At 45.2% G+C, this 23093-nt stretch overlaps 1 protein-coding gene across 1 annotated transcript; it reads right to left on the bottom strand.

The window, feature by feature from the left end:
- Positions 1-2518: 2518 nt before the first annotated feature.
- PRXL2C (peroxiredoxin like 2C) lies at positions 2519-21469 on the bottom strand. Its single transcript, XM_055130427.1, has 6 exons — positions 21236-21469; positions 20551-20619; positions 20151-20204; positions 19881-19986; positions 13168-13299; positions 2519-2847 (listed from the first exon to the last, which is right to left on the bottom strand). Exons 1-6 carry the CDS (start codon positions 21425-21427, stop codon positions 2720-2722), a joined length of 681 nt encoding a protein of 226 aa, XP_054986402.1. The 5' UTR covers positions 21428-21469; the 3' UTR covers positions 2519-2719.
- Positions 21470-23093: the final 1624 nt, after the last annotated feature.

Below are 23093 nucleotides of genomic sequence, written 5' to 3'. Positions count from 1 at the left end.
GTTACTGTTTTTGGCATATCGAGTATACCACGGGTAGTTTGCCAGGCTCTGCTGTGTAATATGTCAATACTCTACATATTAAAAACAAAAGGTGACAATAATTTAAGAGTTAGAAATAGAAGCCACCTAGGGATGCATAACTAAAGCACAGATTATGTTTAAGTTGCAAAGATTTAAATTTAAATGATCTTAAAAATCTCTTTCAAAAAGTAAAAACTGACCAACACAGGTGGGGTAGGGGGCTGGGAGGGGGGTGGTGGGGGGAGGTATACTGTGATTCGTGGTGGTGGAATATGTGCACTGGTGAAGGGATGGGTGTTTGAGCATTGTATAACTGAGACTTAAACCTGAAAGCTTTGTAACTTTCCACATGGTGATTCAATTAAAAAAAATCATATTTTACATATATATATATATAGTGTGTGTGTGTGTGTGTGTGCGTGTGTATATACCTTAAGGAGAGGTTGCTAAAATCTCAGGGTGTCCAGTATCTATCTTCTTTCCCAAGCACATTCAAAAAAGGAATATTTAAAGATATACTGCACTTTCTTTTTTCTTGAGAGGAATAGAGACGTTACTGGTGCCCGCTCAAGTAAATCGACAAGCAACGGGATGACAGTGATACAGCGATACCTTAACTACCTAAAACAGTTTTTTCTTTTCTTTTTTGGTCACACCTGGCGATGTACAGGGGTTACTCCTGGCTTTGCACTCAGGAATTACTCCTGGCGGTGCTCAGGGGACCATATGGGATGCTGGGAATCGAACCTGGGTTGGCTGCGTGCAAGGCAAACGCCCTACCCGCTGTGCTATCGCTCCAGCCCCTATCTAAAACAGTTCTGCTCTTTTTTTTTTAATACTCTTCTCCCCTAAAATCCTCATGAAATGAGATAGTGGGGCTGAAAGTCACTTCTAATACATCTCTCAAAGGTTCAGTTTGCATATTCTCTTCAGTTAGAGCCTTTCATCTGCAACTTTGCCAAATTTGTTATGTAGAAATATATTGAGGAATACAATCTTCATATAATTTTTTTTTTTGGCTTTTTGGGCCACACCTGGTAATCTCAGCTCTTACTCGTGGCTCTGCACTCAGGAATTACTCCTGGTAGTGTTTGGGGGACCACATGGGCAGCTGGGGATTGAACCTGGATCAGCTGTGTGCAAGGCAAATGCCCTACCCACTGTGCTATCACTCCGACCCCCGGTCTCCATATAATTTTTAAAGGTCTTTTGTGGGCTAACCAAAAAGAACCATGCTCATTATAGAATAATTGGGAAGTGCAGAAAGTATGGGTAAGGAAGTGCAGTTGGCGGGAGACTTTCTGGCAACCCTGGAGTGTCCAGTATCTATCTTCTTTCCCAAGCACATTCAAAAAAGGAATATTTAAGGATATACTGCATTTTCTTTTTTTTTTTTTTTTTTGTTTCTTTGGGCTGGCTGCAAGCAAGGCAAATGCTTTCTCCAGTGTGCCCACTCTGGCCCACTTTTCACTGGGTAAAATGGTCTTGAGCAATGTTCCTTTCCTTTTATGTATTATTCGTAGGAATTTTTGTTTGTTTGTTTTTATTTTTGGGTCACACCCAGCGATGCACAGGGGTTACGCCTGGCTCTGCACTTAGGAGTCACCCCTGGCGGTGCTCAGGGGACCATATGGGATGCTGGGAATTGAACCCGGGTCGGCCGCGTGCAAGGCAAACACCCTACCCCACTGTGCTATTGCTCCAGCCCCTCGTAGGAATTTTTAATTTTAATGACAAATAAAACTTTCCACTAAATAAAAAAAAAGAACTGTAGCATAAGATAAAGAATGGTATTTATAATTTTTAAAAGTTTATATTGTATAAAACTTTGAAAGTCATAAAGTCAGGGGCAAGAGTGATACAACAGCAGGTAAGGCACTTGCTTTGCATGGGGCCCACCCGGTTCTATCCCCAGCATCCCATATGATTCCATGAGCCCACCAGGAATGATTACCGAGTGCAGTCATGAGTAAGCCCTGGACACTGCTTGGTATGGCCCAATAAGGAACTAAAAACAAAGTCATACGAGAAATAACCATCTCTTTTGGTTTGTTTCCCTTTGTCAGGCAGCGTGGTGATTACTAAACAGGCGTGATCTCGGTGGCGCGGGACGAGGGGGGAAAAAATAGAATAGTTATGTAACAAACAGCGGGACTTAATATCTCTACATTCTCAGCAATGGAGAGCCATCAAATGCTTCCTTGACAGTGGGACTGTCTTCTCTTTTTTGGGGGGAAGCCCTAGCAACAATAGTGAATTATGTGTTGAAACATGGACTGTAACCAAGATAAAGCGTAAACGAAGTGAAACTTATCACTTACAAGGGCGGGGACTGGGGGGGTGGGAGGGGGCGGGAGGTATAATGGGGTGGTTGGTGATGGAATATGGGCACGGGTGAAAGGAAGGGTGTTTGAGTACTGTATAACTGACATAATCATGAGAACTTTGTAACCCTCCACATGGTGATTCAATAAAATTTAAATTAAAAAAAAAAAAAAAAAAAAAAACAAAGTCATAAAATCATAAATATCTATCACTTTTGGCAATGGCTACCTCTCAGTTTGCAATTCAACGTTGACATAGTCTTTTCAAATTCTTCAAAGGTGGGGTAGAACCCATGAGGCAAACACTGCCCAGACCATTCCACTCCAGGGCGTTGGGGTGACAGCAAGATCTCTGACTCAGATAGCTGGTCCTGTCACACATGAATAACCACATGTCTGTTTGTGAAGTCCACATGCTGAACACCGACAAGCTGTAAGACAGAGTTGATGGGTTTGTGATCCAACCTATTCCTGTCACGGTGTATGAAATGGATGTTATTCCCTGGAAAAAAAGAAGGAATGATTGAGGTGGGCAGATGAATCATTAGATGCACTGCTTACTAGAATTGAGGAAGCTTTGCAATCGTTTTCACTTTTTTTAATTGAATCACTGTGAGAAAGACCTTTACAAAGCACTTCATGATTAGGTTTCAGTTATACAGTGTACATGTCCCAACATCAATGTCCTCAGGTTGCCCTGCATCACCCTCACCCCTCCACACCCCCACAGCCTGCCTCTAAGGCAGGCACTTTTTTATTTTTTAGTTTTTAAATTTTTTTTTTAATTTTATTGAATCACCGTGAGATAGTTACAAGCTTTCATGTTTGGGTTACAATCTCAAATGATCAAACATCCTCCCTCTACCAGTGCACATTCCCCACCACCAATATCCCCAGTATACCCCCCTTTCCCACCCTCCCCCTGCCTCCATGACAGACAATATTCCCCATACTCTCTCTCTACTTTTGGGCATTATGGCTTGCAACACAGACACTGAGAGGTCATCATGTCTGGTCCATTATCTACTTTCGACATGCATTTCCCATCCCGACTGGTTCCTGCAGTCATCATTTTCTTAGTGATCCCTTCTCTATTCCATCTGTAAAGGCAGGTGCTTTCCTTCTCTCTCTCTCTCTCTCTCTCTCTCTCTCTCTCTCTCTCTCTCTCTCTCTCTTTGGCATTGTGGTTTGCAATATTGATACTGAAAGGTTGTCAAGAATATCCCTTTATGACCCTCCTATACTGCTGGTGGGAATGCCAACTGGTTCAACCCTTCTGGAAAACAATATGGTTGCTCCTCAAAAAATTAGAAATTGAGCTCCCATTTGACCCAGTAATACCACTTCTGGGAATATACCCCGGAGAGGCAAAAAGGTATAGTTGAAATGACATCTGCACTTGTATGTTCATCACAGCACTGTTTACAATAGCCAGAATCTGGAAAAAACCCTACTGCCCGAGAACAGATGACGGGTTAAAAAAACTTTGGTACATCTATACCATGGAATACTATGCAGCTGTTAGAAAAAAGGAGGCCATGAACTTTGCATATAAGTGGATCAACATGGAAAGTATCATGCTAAGTGAAATGAGCCAGAAGGAGAGAGCCAGACATAGAAGAATTGCACTCATCTGCGGAATATAAAACAACAGAATGGGAGACTAACACCCAAGAATAGCAGAAATAAGTACCAGATTTGCTCCATGCCTTGGAAGCCGGCCTCATATGCTGGGGGAAAAGGCAGTTCAGATAGAGAAGGGAACACCAAGTAAAATGTGGTGGAAGAATCTGCTCGGGATGGGAGAGGCGTGCTCAAAGCAGACTATAGACCGAAGAGGATGGCCACCCAATACCTCCATTGCAAACCACAACACCCAAAAGGAGAGAGAGAACAAAAGGGAATGCCCTGCCACAGAGGTGGATGGGGGTGTGGATGGGGGTGGGGTGGGGGGGAAGGATGATGGAGTCATCAGTGGAGAATAGGCACTGGTGGAGGGATGGGAACTCAAGCTGTGTATGTCTGAAACACAGCACGAGAATATGTAAATCGGTATCTGTACCCTCACGGTGATTCATTAATAAAACATAAATAGATAAATAAAAGAATATCCCTTTATTTACTTTTAGCACTCAATTCTTGCCCAGCATGATCATTCCCAGCTATTATTATCATATTAGTCTCTTCTCTATCTCACCTACCTGTAGGATAACATGAAACTTGCAAGGGGGGCAGCCCGAGACTCTGCAAAATCAGGGGATGTTCCCAGCTGCAGCCTCTCTCCACAGTGTGGAGTTTCAGAGCTCCAATCAGTAGAACTGCTGCAGCCAGAAACATCAGAAAGCGCAGCCTTGGATATTTCCTGCCCTGGTACGGTTACTATAACCCCTGCCCAGTGCCCCTACAAATTAAATTCTGGTGTAAAGGGACCAATTTCATAAGGCACTGGGTCCCGTTACGTCTCATCAGAAGTCGAATTCATCCACCTGATGTGGGTCTCAGACCATCAGAGTCTCACAACCCTCCAAATTCCAGCCCCAAACCATCGCCAAAATGATTTCAGCTGGAAGTCACAAGGAAAGAAGAGGAGCCAGTGCCAGAGGACCTGCAGCAAAGACCTCGTGCTCCTTTAACCTACTGTGAGGTCACATTAAGAGCATTCCTCATACCCCTCTCTTATAGGTTGTGGATTGGACGCCAGGCCTCCATATTTTTTTTTAAATTTAATTTAATTTAATTAATTTTATTTTATCACCATGTGGAAAGTTACAAAGTTCTCAGGTTTATGTCTCAATTATACCGTATTCAAACACCATCCCTTCACCAGTGCCCATATTCCACCACCAAAATCCCCAGTATACCCCTCCCCCCACGCCAACTGTATAACTGATGAATTTCACTTCATTTTCTCTTGATTACGTTCCATATTTCAACACAAAAACTCACTATTGTTGTGGGAGTTATACCCCCAAACAAGATAACCCTATTAAGGAAGCATTTGATAATTAGTTTTCCATTAAAAGATTGTATGTTTTCAGGTTTTAGAAAAGGTTGCGCGGCCGCTAATGCGGCCGTGCGGCTCGGATGTGTCCCAGTCCCGAATCCCGGAGCCGTGTTAGTTGCTGCTCAGTGTCGCCAGGGCTCCATCTGGAGAAGGTGTGCTGGCGGCACCTCCTCCTTCCGGCTCCCCGGTGTTGTTGGCCCCAATTCGGGTCCGGAGCATTTTCCGGGCCGCGTTGCTCACCAGAATGCCTGGCCGCTTCTCTGTTGATTGTGGCAAGATGGTGCCAAGGGTGGGTCGAGGGCTTGACTTCCGGCACAGGCCTCCATATTTTGAATTAACAATACTTTACTTTTATCCTTTCCTTGGAGTTCACAGGTACCTCAGTTAATGAAGAAGGAAGGAATGATTTTTCACTGGAACAGCTTTCCATTTCTCTCTAGAATATTCGTTTGTATTGGAGGTTCCCTCTGTCTCTTTCTCTACTCCCAGGCAGGGAGACCAAACCCCAATGGTCAAAGCCTCTGATAACTTTTAAAAAGTGTTTTTTCTCAAACATAAGCGAGGTTGCATATCTATACGACTGCTGATGAACCTGACCAGAGAATGGCTCTATTCCTCTGCTGAAGTACTCCTGCCAGAAGCTGTGATGCTCCTGTACCAGTGCTCTGTGACTGATCCAGTGCTTCCTGAAATTTATTGGACTCCTAACAACTGCTCCCTTGGGACTCATTGCTGCAACCACTACTGATGCTATTACAGGAACAACTCTTCAGTTTTGATCCAGACACTTCATTTCTTCAGGACAGGACTAAATGACTCTCATCATTGGTGACTCTTGTCACTCCTGGACAGTGCAGGACAACTGGATGCTTTACTACAAGCACTGCTCTGGGCCCAGGGTTGGACTGAAATCTTAGTACAACTAAGACTGTAGTCTGATTTGAAATTGTTCCTCTATTTCAAATTTTGTGTTTTTGTAAAAAGAAAAGGGGGAGATGTAGGATAACATGGGTTTGTCCTTTCTGCCTTACCGCAGGGAGCTTAGGTTTATTGGGTTACTCACATCACAGTGCTCCCATTCCTCTATTTATTTGTAACTTCTTTCTTTGTGCTCTGTTGACTTGTAAACATTGTTTTCCTCTTCTCCTTAAGTCCTTTGCATAGATAATTCAGAGCAATGTTCTTTTTGTATGGGCACAAGACAGTAAATGCCATGCTTTTGTAACTTGGGAGTTAACGGACTCTCAGTGATATTTTCCTCCTGGCCATCTGTTCTTTCAACCTTAGCCTCAGCTGCTCTTACTTCCTAGCACCACAAAAGCAGGGTCCAGATGAGGGGCTGACTGGATGGACACATGGGCAAGCAGTAAGCTATGTGCTACCCTGGCACCAAGATGAGCCTGGGCCAAAGTGTCTAATGCTTAACTATAAGTTAAGAGCTTGGTCATGGACAAATTCTGTCATGATCCAAAAAGTAGTAACTAGATCCGGACCCTGCTAGGATTAGGAATGATTAACCTGGCTTGAGAACTGTAGTCTGAGTCTGTGGTAAGATGTCCCCAGGTGAGCTGCCCTACAAGCCTCAATGTATCTCTTACTGTGTCCATACAAAAATAACTAACATTAAGATGTTAATTAAGATGTTGGACTGAGGATAAGAGGAAGACCCCTGGATGTGTTTCTGCCCTTGAGCATGACGGGCCATCAGGAAGGGCTTTCTTATGTTGATTTTGCTACTGGACTGGGTGTAGCGTTGGCCCAAAGTGCAGGGACTGGAGAAATGAGAGACAACAAAGTTGTTGGGAGACAGAGCAGGGAGCAAGATGGAGCGTGGAGAGATGAGCGGGAGAGACAGGAGGAGATGGGAATGAGGGGCCATGTGGGACTAGAATGGAGGCTCAGTGAGACTGGAACAGGCACATGGGGAGAATGGAATAAACGGCAACTGATCAACCTACCGGCTTGGCCTTTGTTTCCTCCTCCATCTGCTCCATGGCACGGGCCACCTCGGCTGGGCGAGTGGCCCGAGGACCCCCAAACCCAGGCAGGGAGGGGGAGAGCTGCCGGGGCCTCCCCTTGCCGCTTGGAGATTATACACCTACCCTCCACCCCCCACACACTTGTGATTGATTCCAAACATTGAATCAACATTGAAGCCCCTGTTTTCCCTCACCATGGATATTAGTTTTCTACTATATTTTTTACACACCAGGAATGAATGCAGTTATTCTATATCTCTCCCTCTCCTTATGACTCATTTCACTCAGCATGATACTCCCCATGTCCATCCATTTATAGGCAAATTTCATGACTTCATTTTTCCTAAGAGCTGCATAGTATTTCATTGTGTAGCTGTGCCATAGTTCCTTTTTCCTTTCCTTTCCTTTCCTTTCCTTTCCTTTCCTTTCCTTTCCTTTCCTTTCCTTTCCTTTATTTTTTGTGCCACAGTTTCTTTATACAGTCATCTGTTCTTGAGCACTCAAGTTCTTTCCAGATTCTGGCTACTGAATAGTGCTGCAATGAACATAGGAGTGCAGACGGTGTTTCTGCTGTGTTTTTGAGCCCCTAGTTATATTCCCAGAAGTGGTATGGCTGGGTAAAATGGGAGTTCAATTTCTATTTTTCTGAGGAATGTCCATATTGTTTTCCAGAAAAGCTGGACCAGTTAGCATTCCCACCAACAATGAAGAATCTCTTTCTCCCTACATCTGCGCCACCATTGGTTGCTCTTGTCTTTTGGATGTGAGCCAGTCTCTGTGGTGTGAGGCAATATCTCACTGGTGTTTTGATCTGTATCTCCCTGATTATTAGTGACAAAGAGCATTTTTTCATATGCCTTTTGGCCATTTCAATTTCTTCTTTGAGAAAGTTTCTGTTTATTTCATTGCTCCATTTTCTGATGGGGCTAGGTGATTTTATTTTTGTAGACTTCAATCAGTGCCAAAACTTTGCAATTCTTAATCAGTCCAAAAGGAAAAGTTAATTACCTGGAACATGTTGTACCCTCTATAAAATGTTATAATCATTTTTCTTATTCTTTTTCTGAGGGGGCAATTCCTGAGGTGGGAACAATGCACCCAGTATCCCCACCTATGGCCACTGCTCGAAACCCAGCCACGCGTGCATCAGGACCAGTGCTCCCTGGGCAGCAAGAGTCATATGGGCTGAGTGACAAGAAATTAATCATTTCTGTTTGCAGCTCCCATAGCCCCTCTCTGAGTCTCTAAGTCCCTTCTTCAGCTCCTCAGCTCCATTCAGCCAAGTGTCTCAGCACTTGATGGTCCTCTGTCCCATGACACTTGGTGCCTGGCCATGCTCTGGAGCCATGTGGTGCCAGAGATCAAGCTATTACCTAAGTCACACCAAGCCCCAAAGTAATTTTTAATTAAAGCAATAAAACATGATAAGAATTATGGTTAAATAAGAGTGAAACTTAATGTGTTATGAATCCCAAGGAAAACATTCTAAAATTATAATATTCTGTGAGGTTGGAGCAATCGCACAGCGGGTGCCAAGTCATTCCTCATGCTGAGTTCTCGACCCAGGTACATATAGCTGCTGCATTCAGAGATGTTCGTTCCAAGGGCTGGAGCGATAGCACAGCAGGTAGGGTGTTTGCCTTGTACGCAGCCTACATGGGTTCAATTCCTCCGCCCCTCTTGAAGAGCCCAGAGATGTTCGTTCCATTGAGAGCAAATGGAATGTCAGGGACTAGTTCATTTTTCATGAACATTGTTTTGGTGAGATTCAGCTGTAGTCTGACATTTCCACATTTGCAGTCAAAGTTGGCCAGCATTTGTGCCGCTTGGCTAATGTTTGGTATTATTAGAATGATGTCATCAGCGAAGCAGAGGTGGTGTAATTGCTGACCATCTATCTTCACTCCCATTCCTTCCCATTCCAGTCGTCGCATGACGCTCTCAAGGGCAACACTGAAGAGTTTCGGTGAAATGGTATCACCCTGCTGAACTCTTCTCTTTACATCAATGATCACTTCCTTGTAGAATGGTGAGATCCTGGTGGTGAATCCATAAGACAGCTTACGAAGGATCCTGATGTACTGAGTTTGAACACCCTGTTTGGCTAGGGCTTCGATGACCGCTTCAGTCTCAACAGAAACAAAGGCCTTCTTTAAGTCGATGAACGTTAGACAGAGCGGCATCTTGAACTCTCACGAAACTTCAATGAGCTTGGTCACTGTGTGGATATGGCTGATCGTGCTGAATCCCTTTCGAATCCCGGCTTGCTCGCATGGTTGTCCTTCATCTAGTGTTCTGCCTACTCTATTCAGGATGACTCAAGTGAACAACTTGTAGACAACGGACAACAGGCAGATTGGGTGATAGTTGCTGATGTCCTGTATATCTCCCTTCTTGTACAACAGAACGGTTCTGCTGATTTTCTATTGGGACGGAACCTTGCATTCGGATAGGTAGTGTGTGAAGAGCTGAGCCACTGTATTGACGAGTACTGGTGGAAGATTCTTCAGGTGTTCAGGTCTGACCTTGTCTGGACTGGGTGCTGTACGTGTCTTTATCAACGAAATGGCGTGTCGAATTTAGGAAGGGAGGATGTTTGGAACAACATATCCATACTGCGGATTTTGGTATGTGGGCAGGTAGATGTGGCTATCGAAGAGATCTGAGGAAAAGTCATGAATAATCCTCTCCATTGCCCTTCTGGAAGATGTGACAGATCCATCAGGATGTCAGAGGGCAGTATCTTGGTCTTGTAGTTGGCGAAGAACAGGCGACGTATAGCCTAGATTCTGTTTACTTTGATTTTTGGATGGCCACACTCAGGGTTTACTCCTGGCTCAAGAATCACTCCTGCTGGTGTTCAGGGGACCACTTGGGATGCCAGGAATCGAATGCAGGTTGGCGTGAGCAAGGTAAGTGCCCTACCTGCTATACTATCTCTTGGTCCCAGATTCTGTTTACTTTATTGAATTCAAGATCAGAAAATTTTTTCCCTTTTTCTTGAGTCACTATAAGATGCACAGTTACAGAGTTGATTAAGACCAGAATTTTAACTTAAAATATTACTCTAGCTATGTTCTCAAGTTGGCACACAAATGACACTTGGTGTACTGTAATACAACTGCATGTTTGGCTAGATGACCTGAGACATGGAGATGAGAATTTCAACAAGCCCATCTGGCTTGAAGGTGGAAACAAGTCTTTCATAAGTAGGACTCAAACTCCATCCAGTTGATTTTATAGGACCTATTTTCACAAAATAGGGAACAGGACTTCTTTATTTTAGCTAACCCAACTGGTTCAAATTAATGAAGAGGAAAGGAAAATGAACTAAAATGACATATTTTAGCTATAGCCCAAATGTCATAATACTTCATCAAAATCCTCTTTCCAAAGACTTCCTTTTAGACATATGGAATTTACTAAGGTAAATTGTAATTTCTGCTTGTTTTTGAACCACACCCACTGGTGCTCAGGGCTTACTCCTGGCTCTCCACCCAGGGATTACTCATAGCATGGCTCCGGGAACATATATGGTGCTAAGAATTGAACCCACATCAGCTGCATGTGCACTACCCACTGTACCATCATTCTGGCTCTAGTAAAATTTAATTGTATAACTCTTAAAAACTACAAAGACTAAGATGAGAAATTTCATAGTAATTTCAGCCCAGTAGGATCATAGCAAATCTGGTAGGAAAGTGGCACACAAGCCCACTAAGCTCAGTGAGCCTAAACAATGCACAGAAGGCTCAACTAGCATCAGCCAGCATAGCAGAATTCAGACATGGTGTTACTTCAGTAACAATACTGTCAGATATAACAATTATCACAAATTGGCTCTTACTGATCTAAGTTATGATAATTACATTTGTCTTTGTGTTGTAACAAATAATATGAAGTAAATTTGCACTTGCAAGGGGGCAGGCTGGGGTAGTGTGTGGGAAACTGGGGACAATGGAAGAGGGAAAGGCACATATATGGTGGGATTGGTGTTGAAACATTTAATTCTGAAAACAACTGTAACAACGTGGTAAATCACCATGTTACAATTTTTTTTTTTTTTTTTTGCTTTTTGGGTCACACCCAGCGATGCTCAGGGGTTACTCCTGGCTTTGCACTCAGGAATTACTCCTGGCGATGCTTGGGGGACCATATGGGATGCCGGGGATCGAACCCGAGTCGGCCGTGTGCAAGGCAAACGCCCTACCCGCTGTGCTATCGCTCCGGCCCCATGTTACAATTTTTAAAAACTAAAGAGAAATAAAGAAAAACTGGCTTACAACACAGGTTTTCCAACATGGACATATTTATATATTTATTTATTTACTTTTTGCTTTTTGGGTCACACCCGGCAATGTTCAGGGGCTGCTCCTGGCTCTACACTCAGGAATTACTCCTGGCGGTGCTCAGGGAACCATATGGGATGTCGGGGATTGAGCCCAGGTCGGCTGTGTGCAAGGCAAATGCCCTACCTGCTTGTACTATTGCTCTGGCCCCCCAACATGGACATATTTAGTTGTCTGTCTCTATTCATGCAATGGCATACAGCAGCATTCCAACACTCAACTATTTAGCAAAGGGAATCCAAAGTAACTTCAGGTTGTCCAAAGTGATTAAGAAAGCTATGTAAAGTGGGGGCTAGCGAAGTAGTACAGGGGTTTATGGCTGCTGCTCACACTGCATTCAGTTCTTGAGTGCCCCCAGAAGCCAGGAATAGCCATGAGCATTGGCAGATGTGATCACCAAACGAAACAAACAAAAGCTACTTAAGTATGTAGCTTGTGGGGCTAGAGCAAGAGTACAGCAAGTAAAGCATTTGCTTGTATGTGGTTGATCTGGGTTCGATTGCTGGCATCCCACATGGTCCCCCAGGAGTAATTCCTGAGTGCAGAGCCAGGAGTGACCCCTTGGCATCACTGGGTGTGACTCAAAAAAGAAAAAACTAAAAGTGTGTAATTTGTATGTTAGTTTCTATGTTCATAAATAAGTTGCCCCTGGGTCGACTTCCTTTCTGATTCTGAGTAAATCTAGTTTGGGGGCCGTACCTAGTTGTGCTCAGGACCTACTCCTGACTCTGTACTCAGGGATCACTCACAAGTTGTTGACTTGTGAGACTCTATTGGGTATTAGGGATCAAATCCAGGTTGACTGTGTGCAAGGCAAGCACCCTAACCACTGTACTATCTCTCTGGCCCGAGGAAAGCTTAGTTCTGTTTGATATAAATCACCAAACTGATTCTTCCATTAAGAAAAACAAGAAACAACAACAAGAAGTTATTTTTCTCCTAGTTAGAAATGTTAATTTGTAAGTAAACATTACATCTGAACTTAAAAAAAAATCTCTTCCTGGGGCCAGAGTGATAGTACAGCAGGTAAGATCTTTGCCTTGCATGTTGTTGACCTAGTTTTTATCCCTAGCACCTTATATGGTCCCCTGAGCACTATCAGGAATGATCCCTGAGCACAGAGCCGGGACTAAGCTCTGACTACAGCCAGGTATGGCCCAAACAAACAAAATAAAATAAATAAAATAAGGCTTTTCCTCCTTCATTCATTTTGTTTTTGTAGTGCCAGGGATTGAACTCAAGGGTTCATACACATGAGACATACACTGTAGTGAATCACACCCTGACCCCACCACCAAACTTGTAGAAATAATTCTAGGGGTATTCTATATTCTATTCAGCTAACCACAGATGATGCTCTCTATTCCAAATAGCTGAAATCACTCAGCCATGAATGGGATCATTACATCCATTGTACATTGGTACATCAAAATACAGAAGGTATTGAAAACAAAAGATGCCCCTGCTTGAGCACAGGAAGGCATGCTTACCTGGACCTAAAATGAGGGTTCCACCTTGTTGAGCTGGGTCTCCTTGAAAATCAAAAAGAGGGCCAGTCACTGCCCGCCACAGGCTCTGAATGCTTCCTGAGAGTATATTTGATTTGATATGGGGGCTGTGTCCTGAAATATTAGGAAACGTTTTTAGACATTAGTTTATATTCAACTTTATACTAAAAAGGAAATTTTAGCACTTCCAAAAAACTGCTATAAGTAGGGAGACCCTGGTAATGTACTTTTGAGAAATAAAACTTAAGAGATTTTCAAGCTCTGAAGTAACCCAAAGGCACGTTAGAGCACATCCTTTTAATACATATAAATTCTAAGCCCCTTGAGAGAGAAACTGAGGCACCACCCAGATGAAGAAACCCAAAGGCCCAACCAGGGTGGGCCTCCTCAGAAAAGGAGACGCTAAGAAGAATCCGGGAGATTCTGAGAGAATAATCAACAGTGCAAGGGATGAGGTTATGAAGAGACTATCAACAGTGCAAGGCTTTCCTGCAATAACACCCAGATTAACATGTATGTGTATAAAACTCCAGAAAAACCTATGTGAGGTAGAGGGTGGGTTAAGGTGTTAACTTTACACACAGCCATCCTAGGTTTTATCCCCGGCATCCCATGCAGTCCTCCAAGCACCACCAGGAGAAATACCTGAGTGCAGAACCAGGAGTAACCCTTGAGCATCAACAGGTGTGACACAAACAACAATCAACAACAACAATCAACAAAAACACCTTTTTGGCAGAAATACATAAAAGTTTCTTTTGAAAGCCATTCAGGGCTGACTCTTCAAGCCTGTGTTCCCCCTTGAACATGTATCTTGCTTGTCTTTATATTTCTTTGCTTGCTTATTTCTACTTGAGAGAAACTTACGTCCTCTCTTGAACATATACTTCTCGTTCTTTCTCCCCTGACATCTTAGTTTTTAAACTTTAAGGAAAGTTTCTGGTCACTCCTGGTGACGCTCAGAGCCAACTCCTGGCTTGGCACTCAAGTATCACTCCTGGTGGTGCTCAAGGGACCACATGGGATGCCAGGGATAAAACCCGGTTTAGCCACATGAAAGGCCCTACCCTCTGTACTATCTCTTCAGCCCATTTTCACACATCTTTCTAAATAAGTTCAATAAAATTTACCTTGCTTCCTCATTTCACTACTTCTGAAATTCTTTCTGGGAAGGAAAGACCCCAAAGGCCTGTGTGAGTTTTGGCTCTAGGCCAGGCATTTCCTTGAGAGCCTGTGGCCAAACTGGGCTGAGCAAAGAAGTGGAAATACTCTTCCTGAATCTGTCTCCTGTGCTCCCCACTTTACTGAGAAGCTGGCAACCAAACATTTCTTTGTTGTAGGTTATCAAACTACTTTTTGCTTTTCTATTTTACTTCCTCTGGTGAACTTTTTTTTTCTTTTTTGGTTACACCCGGGGATGCTCAGGGGTTATTATTGGCTTATGTACTCAGAAATTACTCCTGGCAGTGCTCAGGGGACCATATGAGATGCTGGGAATCGAACCCAGGTCGGCTGCATGCAAGGCAAATACCTTACCCGCTGTGCTATCACTCCAGCCCCTGGTGAACTCTTCTTGAAGGTTTTTCACTATTGATATTCTGGACCACAAAATTCTTCAATGAAGTGCAGGGTGTACAAAAAATTTAGAGTCCTGCATCTACTGGATGCTGTAGCTCTGTTCACCAAATTGTATTGTTTGTTTTAGTTTGGGGGCCACACCTGGCAGTGTTCAGGAAACCAAATGTGGTGTTGGGGACTTGAAACTGGGTCAGCTACATGCAAGCCAAGTGGCTTACCTGCTGTACTTTATACTTTCTCTCTAACCTGTTCACCAAGGTTTTTTTTCTTGCGGTGGGGGTTAGTTTGGTGTTTGGTTAGGGGTCACATCTGGCGATACTTGGGGCTTGCTGCTGGCTTTGTGCTAAGGACTCATTCCTGGCAGGGCTTGGGGGACTCTATGGGGTGCCAGCATGCAAGGCAAACACCCTCCCTGCTGTACTATCGCTCCAGCTTCTCACCAATTTTTACAAGCACAAATGTTTCCAGACAATGCTAACCCTCCTCAGTGAGAGGTAGGGGATACTATCAACGATACAACAGGAGCAGATGTGTGGAGTGTCAGGTCACCTTAAACCCTCTTCCTCTCTCTCTCTCTCCCTCCCTCTCTTCCTCTTCCCCTCGCCCCCTCCCCTGGGGACTCTCTCCTTTCTCAGGGGCCTGTGCTCCCTGGAAACATGGCCCAGTTCAGGCAGCCCACATAGGCCCAGACAGCAGCAGAGCACAGGCAAGGCTTGGATGCCAGGGAAGCTCAGGGACTGACAGCGCTTGATGCTGCCCTGGCAGTGACAAGGAGCTGAGCACAGGTGTCTACCCTTGCACACGTGGCTATGGCTGGGGATTAGGAAAGCCCAGACAGAAGGGCAGGAGCTGCTGGGGTACAGCTGGGAGGGCCGGCGACAGGCACAGAGCCCAGGGATCTCACCTACCCCCATGCGGCATGGCCAGAGATGGGAGGTGCACAGAGGACAGAGAGCAGCGTATGGACAGGACTGGGGACATCGTTCATGGGCAAAGGAGAGGCCTGGACACCTGGGCATCTGGACCCATCTACTTCATCTCTACAATAAACTCTAACCTTTAACAAGTTTTGTATGCAAATCTTTCCTACAATTCTCAAGAACCCACCAGCGAGGGAAAACCGCTTCCGGTTAACACCATCAGTTGAGGATTAAAGCACTGTTATTAGTGCTTTATATTCATATTCATATTCACATGCCAAAGTCAGTAACAAGCTGGGTCTCATTCCCCTGACCCTGAAAGAGCCCCCAGTGTGACATTGCTGGGAAGGCCAAGTAGAGAGGCTTCTAAAATCTCAGGGATAGGATGAATGGAGACGTTACCGAGACCGCTCAAGAAATTCGACGATCAACGGGATGATGATGTTTAGTGCTTTAAACAAAGAAGTGATATGAGAACTAGATCCCAGTTTGCCACTCAAAAAGAATAGCGAGGCCATCTCAAACTTTTAGTATTTTCCTTTCAAATTTCCCATGCATACCGATTAGTCCCATCCACTAACAGGCACCACTCCTTTCTAACAGACACGTACACCAGAGATACGCCTTTCCTTTTTGACCCCGTAGGTGAACTATACCTCCATCTACCCAGCAGTCTGACATGGCCATGTGAAGGTGAGTAAAACAGTGTCACTTTTCACACCAGCTCCTAAACACCTCCCACATTCGATTCTGTGTTTTTGTAAGCATGGGCTGAAAAAAGGCAGTTAGAGGCTGTGGAAAGCCTGTGCCCTTCCTATTGTGTCCTTCCTGGATGCTACATCTAGGTCACACACCTGAGTACAGCAGTCTTGGAATATAAATCAAAAGAGAAAGAACCTTGTACCATGTATTCTACCGAGATGGAGGCTTAGCTACTGCAGCACAATGATAGGGACCATTCCGTATTTCCCTGGCTGTCAGGTTTCAGTTTTATTTCCCACAGTGATTCGTGCTTTACTTCTACTCCCTGGGAGTAAAGAGATTCACCTTTACCCTTGTATCTAATCTTTCTCCAATACTTGCTATGCCTTTCATTTAGATTTCTGTGTTTTGATGACTAATCTGCTTCAACCAGCCTGATTTCTTAATATTTTCAGATGTTTATTATTTTTCATCAATCTAACAGGTTCATTAGTATGGACCTTTTTTTAACCAGGAAATTACAGGCCTCTTAACTCAGACACTGTTTTCTAGGATCTTATATCAAAAATTAATTTTCTGAAGCCCAAGCTAACTCTTTCCATCCAAGTCAGGGAATGGGCCCAGGAGGTGGGGCGGGAGTTGAGCACAGGCCTTGCATCTATCTGCAAGGCTCTGGTTCCACCACTGAGACACAGCCCACCTTAGCACCACCATGCGTGGTCACAGGGGTACCGAGGAACCAGTGAGACTGGGCCCAAGTCCCTTGCTTCACCAGGGTGTCTCCCACAAAAATAAAAAGAGAAAAAGAAAACAGTGGGGGACCATTTAATATCGAAAGGGAATTCTAACCTGATTGATCCTGCAACCTAGAATTGAACAAGCTTAGTTGTTAAGCATAATCTCATTTTTTCAGTTTGTTTTTCGCTCTGAGGTCACACCTGGGCGTTTCAGGCTCCATTCTCAATTCTGTGCTGGGGAATGGGGCTCCAAGTGACACTTGGGGAGGCCATATGGTGTTAGGGATGAAACCCAGGGTGTCAGCATGCAAGTATGTGCTCCAGGACTTTAAGCCAACCCCTTATTTTTCCAGTTTCAACTTTTGTGTAAAACCTTTATTTTTTTCTTTCTTTTTCTGGTTTTCGGTCCACACCTGGTGATGCTTAGGGATCAGTCCCACTATCCACTCAGGAATCAGTCCTGGCAGGGTTGACCATATGAGACGCCAGAGATGCACCCATGTCGAGTGGGCAAGGAGAATCCCCTACACACAGTACTATCACTCTGGCCCCTACCCTGACATTTTTTGTCTGGTAACAATAGTCTAGGATAAATTAAAGGAATGAATGAATTACTTGAGTCTAGTTATCTTATTTGATATGTCAGAAATCAAATTCTTTCTACCTAAAACACATATAAGCCTATTTAAACTCCTATGATAATAAATACTAGGTATATAATTGTACTAATAAATAATTGTACTAAGAGCAGGGAATGTGGACCTTAAAAGATGAGTGAGGCCAGGCCCTGAGCTGGTGTGTGGGGGCTTTACACCAGGAACCCTGGTTTTTGTCAGTAGTACAGCATGCTTTCCTGAAGGGAGGGGCCTCCAAATAGATGAATGAGCAACAGAATCCTCAACCTGACGGCCTTAAGCACAGTCATGGAGCATATAATAAAGTACAGGATGCTTTAAAGTACAAAGAGGGAAAGCAATCACTTAGGAGGTCCCAGAGTCCTGGAGTGCACAGTCCATGTGCATGTGGCCATGCAACATCTCATACTATATTACTGATGTACCAGGAGTAGCACACGTTGGATAGGATGTAAGGTAGAAGGCAACCAATCTCAATTAAAAATAAATATGAGCACAGAAGGCTCAACCTCCAACAACATGTTTGTAGTCTCTTATACAGGGCTCAATGGCTCCAGGGTGAGATACAGCAATCTTCCACATTTTATTCTATTTTGATCATTTTTATTTTATTTATTATTATTATATTTTTTGCTTTTTGGGTCACACCCGGCGATGCACTCAGGAATTACTCCTGGTGGTGCTGGGGGACCATATGGGATGCTGGGGATCAAACCCGGGTTGGCTGTGTGCAAGGCAAATGCCCTACCCGTTGTGCTATCGCTCCAGCCCCTTTTTTGATTATTTTTAGAGAATTATTTATAAGAAGCAATACAAAATAAATTATTTAGGGCCTGCTATTGGGGCAGGCTTAGGTTGGAAAAATTTGAAATAATGATGGTAGGTAAGGTGTAATGGTGGTGGGACTGGTGTTGGAAAACAAATTATTGTGAACAACCTTAAAAAAATTAAGTAAGGGGGGCCGGAGCGATAGCACAGCGGGTAGGGCGTCTGCCCTGCACGCGGCCGACCCGGGTTCAATCCCCGGCATCCCATATGGTCCCCCAAGCACCGCCAGGAGTAATTCCTGAGTGCAAAGCCAGGAGTAACCCCTGAGCATCGCTGGGTGTGACCCAAAAAGCAAAAAAAAAAAAAAAAATGGTCAAAAGATAAATAAATAAGATTTTTTAAAAAAAATTAAGTAAGGAAAAAATAAAATAAAATTAGAAAAAAAAAAACAACAAAGAACTCCCAGAGCCAAACTTCAAGTGAGAATGGAGAGCTCCTTACTAGGGAAGTGATGGTGGACAGTCTGGTGGGAGGTGTGGGGCTGGGGTTCCATGTACGGAACTATTCCAGGAACAGCTCTGTAAACCACGGTGTCCAAAACAAAATTTTAAAAAAGAAGAGCGGGTTGGAGTGATAGCACAGTGGGGAGGGCGTCTGCCTTGCACGTGGCTGACTGGGGTTCGATCCCCGGAATCCCATATGGTCCCCCGAGCACCACCAGGAGTGATTCCTGAGTGCAGAGCCAGGAGTAGCCCTTGAGCCTTGTAGGTGTGACACCCCCCTCCCCAAGAAAAAAGAAGAGCATGGAATATTCAAGGTCTTGGTGCTAAATTATGAAAATATATTAACTTATGCAATATTGTTTTTCTTCTAGTTCCCAAAGTAAAATGTAATCATGCTAAAAAGCAATAAAAACAGCAGCAAAAGCCCACCACTTTTCTCATTCCCATAATCGAGATAACTGCAGTATCTTTCAAAGCCTTTTTCATCACACACATACATCCATACCACAGTACTTTCTGGGGAGCTAGGTGGGGTGGGAGCTAAGTCAGTGCTGCTCACGGTAGGCACACTCAGGAAACGCCTTGATGATTGCACTGTCTCTTCAAAAGTTACGTTTATTTTCACAAAAGAAGTAGCCATCCTGAGCATACTGGCATCTGATTGGCTTTTCCCATCCATTTAGGGTTCCCCAGCCTTTCACACCATTCCATCTAGGAAATGAGTTTTTTTGGGGTCTAGGTGTGTGAACCACTTCTAGAATCATAAAAGGAAACCTGATTTATGAATTTACTGCTTGTTCCATCTCCCAAGTGTAAAAAGTCAGGTCATTCTGGGACATTGTCATGTCTTACCTGAGGCAGCAATTTCTTCACCTCTTTTCATCCCCAATCTCTTGTAAATCTCTCTTTCAGGATCAACATAGATTTCATAAGAATACCCAGTCAGTTTGCAGAAAGACTGAAATAAAATTTAAAAAAACTGAATTTGTTAAGAGTATGAAAGAACAGTAATCATAATCTATTTTTAAAGCAATTTTAACTTATAATTAATGGTTCAAACACTATAATTTTAATATCTGAAACAGATTTAATTTGTTAATTTCTTGATGTGTAATAAGTTACCTCAATATGATGATACGATGACTGTCCAATTACTATCAGAGCGACATTTGCTTCCTTTAAGGAAAAGAAAAGGACATACACATATCATTAGAAATGAAATGTTTCCTACAATCTCCCCACTCAACCCTTGCTCCGTTTTAATCCCACTACATCATTCTAAAATAATAATTCAAAGAATAAAATTAAGTAACATATGCTAAAATATTCAGTTAATTCAGATATATTTCGCTAAGAATTTTAAATGGTAGTTAATTCACCGTAGTATGAACGGTGAATTAACGGTATAAATTAAAGACGAATGAACATTATTACAGCAGGGGTGCTGAATTAATCAATTTTATTTTTTCCATATCCCGACTGAGTCTGCCGGAGCAAAGTGGCTGCTTCCTTACGGACTTACTTGCAGGAAACTCTTGGGAATTTTGGCTAGGTCTTCCACGTATTCCTTGCAGATGTAACACAGGAAATGCTAGAATCCCGAGCGGGCACGGAAGGGAGAAGCCACGTTAGCGTCGGGGTCCACGAAGTCTGCGACACGCGCGGCCGAGCCATCTCGTGGTCCCGGAGAGTTGAACAGCGCCCAGGACGCCAAGGCTCGCGGACTCGCGGCCACACCCGGGGCGGGGACAAAGGCGCCTGGAGCTCTGGGAGCACCGGAACGCGTGGGCCGGGCCCGGCACTCCCGTTGCGCGGGGACACTGGGAGCACCGGGGCGCGGGCCGGGCACGGCACTCCCGTTGCGCGGGGACACTGGGAGCACCGAGGCGCGGGCCGGGCACGGCACTCCAGTTGCGCGGGGACACGGGGAGCACCGGGGCGCGGGCCGGGCCCGGCACTCCAGTTGCGCGGGGACACGGGGAGCACCGGGGCGCGGGCCGGGCCCGGCACTCCAGTGCGCGGGGACACGGGGAGCACCGGGGCGCGTGGCCGGGTACGGCACTCCCGGCGCGCGGGGACACTGGGAGCATCGGGGTGCGGGGCTCGGGCGCTCCTGCCCGGCGGCCCGGGGGCGCACGCTCCGCATCCCGGCAGGCGGCGCGCGAAGGGCCGGACCCGCGCCCCTCGGTCCCCGCGGCCCCACTCACCCGCACGAACACCACTACGGCCCGGCGCTCTCGGAACAGCGCCCCGAAGGGCAGCCGTCTCCCCGCGGCATCCAGCACCGGGAGATCGGCCACGGCGGGGGCCAGCGGCTGCCCGCGCTCCGGGCCGCGGGGCTCGGCCGGCTCGGCGACCCCGAGGACCTGCTGAGTGACCGGGGCCCCGGCAGTGGACATCGCGCAGGGACCGGCCGCGGGCACCGGGTGGACAAGACGTTGGGTCGGGCGGGGCCCAGTGGGGGTGGGGGGGGTTGAGCGACAGGGGCGGGCCGGGGCCCGGGTGGGCGGGGCCCAGTGGAGGTGGTGCGGCGGGCGGGGGCGCAGCAGGGGCGGGCCGGGGACCTGGTGGGCAGTGCCCAGTGGGGGTGCTTGGTGGGGGGGTTGAGCGGCAGGGGCGGGCCGGGGACTGGGTGGGCGGGCCCAGTGGGGGTGCTGGCAGGGGGAGGGGCGGGAGGCGCGGGGGTGGGCGGAGCTGGCGGGCACCCGGGCTCTCCTGGACAGGCCCAATGGGTCTCAGTCCAGAACCTGCGGCCTGGATCCAGTATCGGCCACAGGCACTGGCGGTTCAGCCCCTTCAGGGAGCAGAAAAAGGAAACAAAACGAAGCAAACTGGCAAAAGAAATAAACCCCGCCTAAGCCCCCTCTTAGCAGCTGCCCAGTGCCCGGGATCTTTTCGAGCTGTTGCAGGCAGATAAACAGGGGCCTACGAAGGAGCTTTTCAGAGCCAATAAAGCCAGGAGAAATGGCTCAGTCCTGAAGCGTGTGAAGGCCTTAAGGACACATTCTTCTTTTTTTTTTTTTTCCTTTTGAGATGTGAATCCTGAGCTTTTTGGAGTTAGAGAAACTGAGGCACCTCCCAGAGAAGGGTGGAGCCCTCAGCGGAGTGGCTGGAGCTGCAGGTCCTTAGCACCGCCCGGGAAGGCGCTGGTCTTGCACGCGGCTGAGTGGGGTTGCTAGGAAAACAATGTCAACAAAATCAATATGCTGCTTCACCTCATCTCTTACAAAACTCTCTTCAAAATTAGAGTAGAGCGAATAATTATTGCCAAAATAATTTAGTAACAAATTAATAAGACTTTCCTAATCCAGTGGAAGTAGCCATGTGCTTGAAAGCACGAAAATCTGTTGCTGTCGTAAGTGGTAATTCAGTGCCATAACAGAACCAGTTTTAAATGGACTCACTATCTGCAACTTGTTTGGAGAGGAAAAGTACATACTAGCTCAATTTAAACCCTTGTGTCATGTACCTTCAGCCCATAGCTTTCAGTTCTATACATCCTAAATATGTACATTGTGCTACAGGAAACCAGTGAATTATCTTGAAAAGGTAATCTTGTCATTACCTTAAATTTCATTCCTAACATTCAATCTGAATTTACAAATATTTGATACTTTTCCTAATAGGAAATAACAACTGCAAATGTATAAAATCAAAATAATACAACATTAAACAATAATACTCAACAGTCTAAAATTCTCTTAGTAAATAAAATCCTTACAATTATATCTAAAAAACAGAAATTAGATGAAGAATTCTGTTGGAGGAAGCATGTGGTTAGGACCATGGCTATTATGCCCTAATTTCACAACTCAGAGAAATAGAAGAGAAACAAAGACTAGAAAAGACGTTCTGGCCCGAGCAACAGAGCAGCAGAAAGGACGCTCACCTGGCACATGACTGATTCTCGGCATTCCATATAATCCCTCCAGCACCGCCGGGAGAAATTCCTCAGTGCAGAGCCAGGAGTAACTCCTGAGCATCATTAGATGTAGCCCCCCCCCAAAAAAAAAGAAAACAAATGAAAGAAGATATTCTAAGACACGGTATACACTTAGGGGTCAG

Source organism: Sorex araneus, chromosome 3 (assembly GCF_027595985.1).
Source record: "Sorex araneus isolate mSorAra2 chromosome 3, mSorAra2.pri, whole genome shotgun sequence".
NCBI lineage: Eukaryota > Metazoa > Chordata > Mammalia > Eulipotyphla > Soricidae > Sorex > Sorex araneus.
Note: the sequence above shows the minus strand (reverse complement) of the source record. Positions and strands in the feature narration are given on the sequence as shown.

What these genes read in the sequence shown, in the direction of transcription:
- PRXL2C (XM_055130427.1), bottom strand. Translation starts at nt 21,427, where the DNA reads ATGTCCACTGCCGGGGCCCCGGTCACTCAGCAGGTCCTCGGGGTCGCC. An exon ending in CCGTAGTGGTGTTCGTGCGG is followed by an intron (nt 20,620 to 21,235) that starts GTGAGTGGGGCC and finishes TCGGGATTCTAG; the next exon opens with CATTTCCTGTGTTACATCTG. An exon ending in TTCCCAAGAGTTTCCTGCAA is followed by an intron (nt 20,205 to 20,550) that starts GTAAGTCCGTAA and finishes TTTTCCTTAAAG; the next exon opens with GAAGCAAATGTCGCTCTGAT.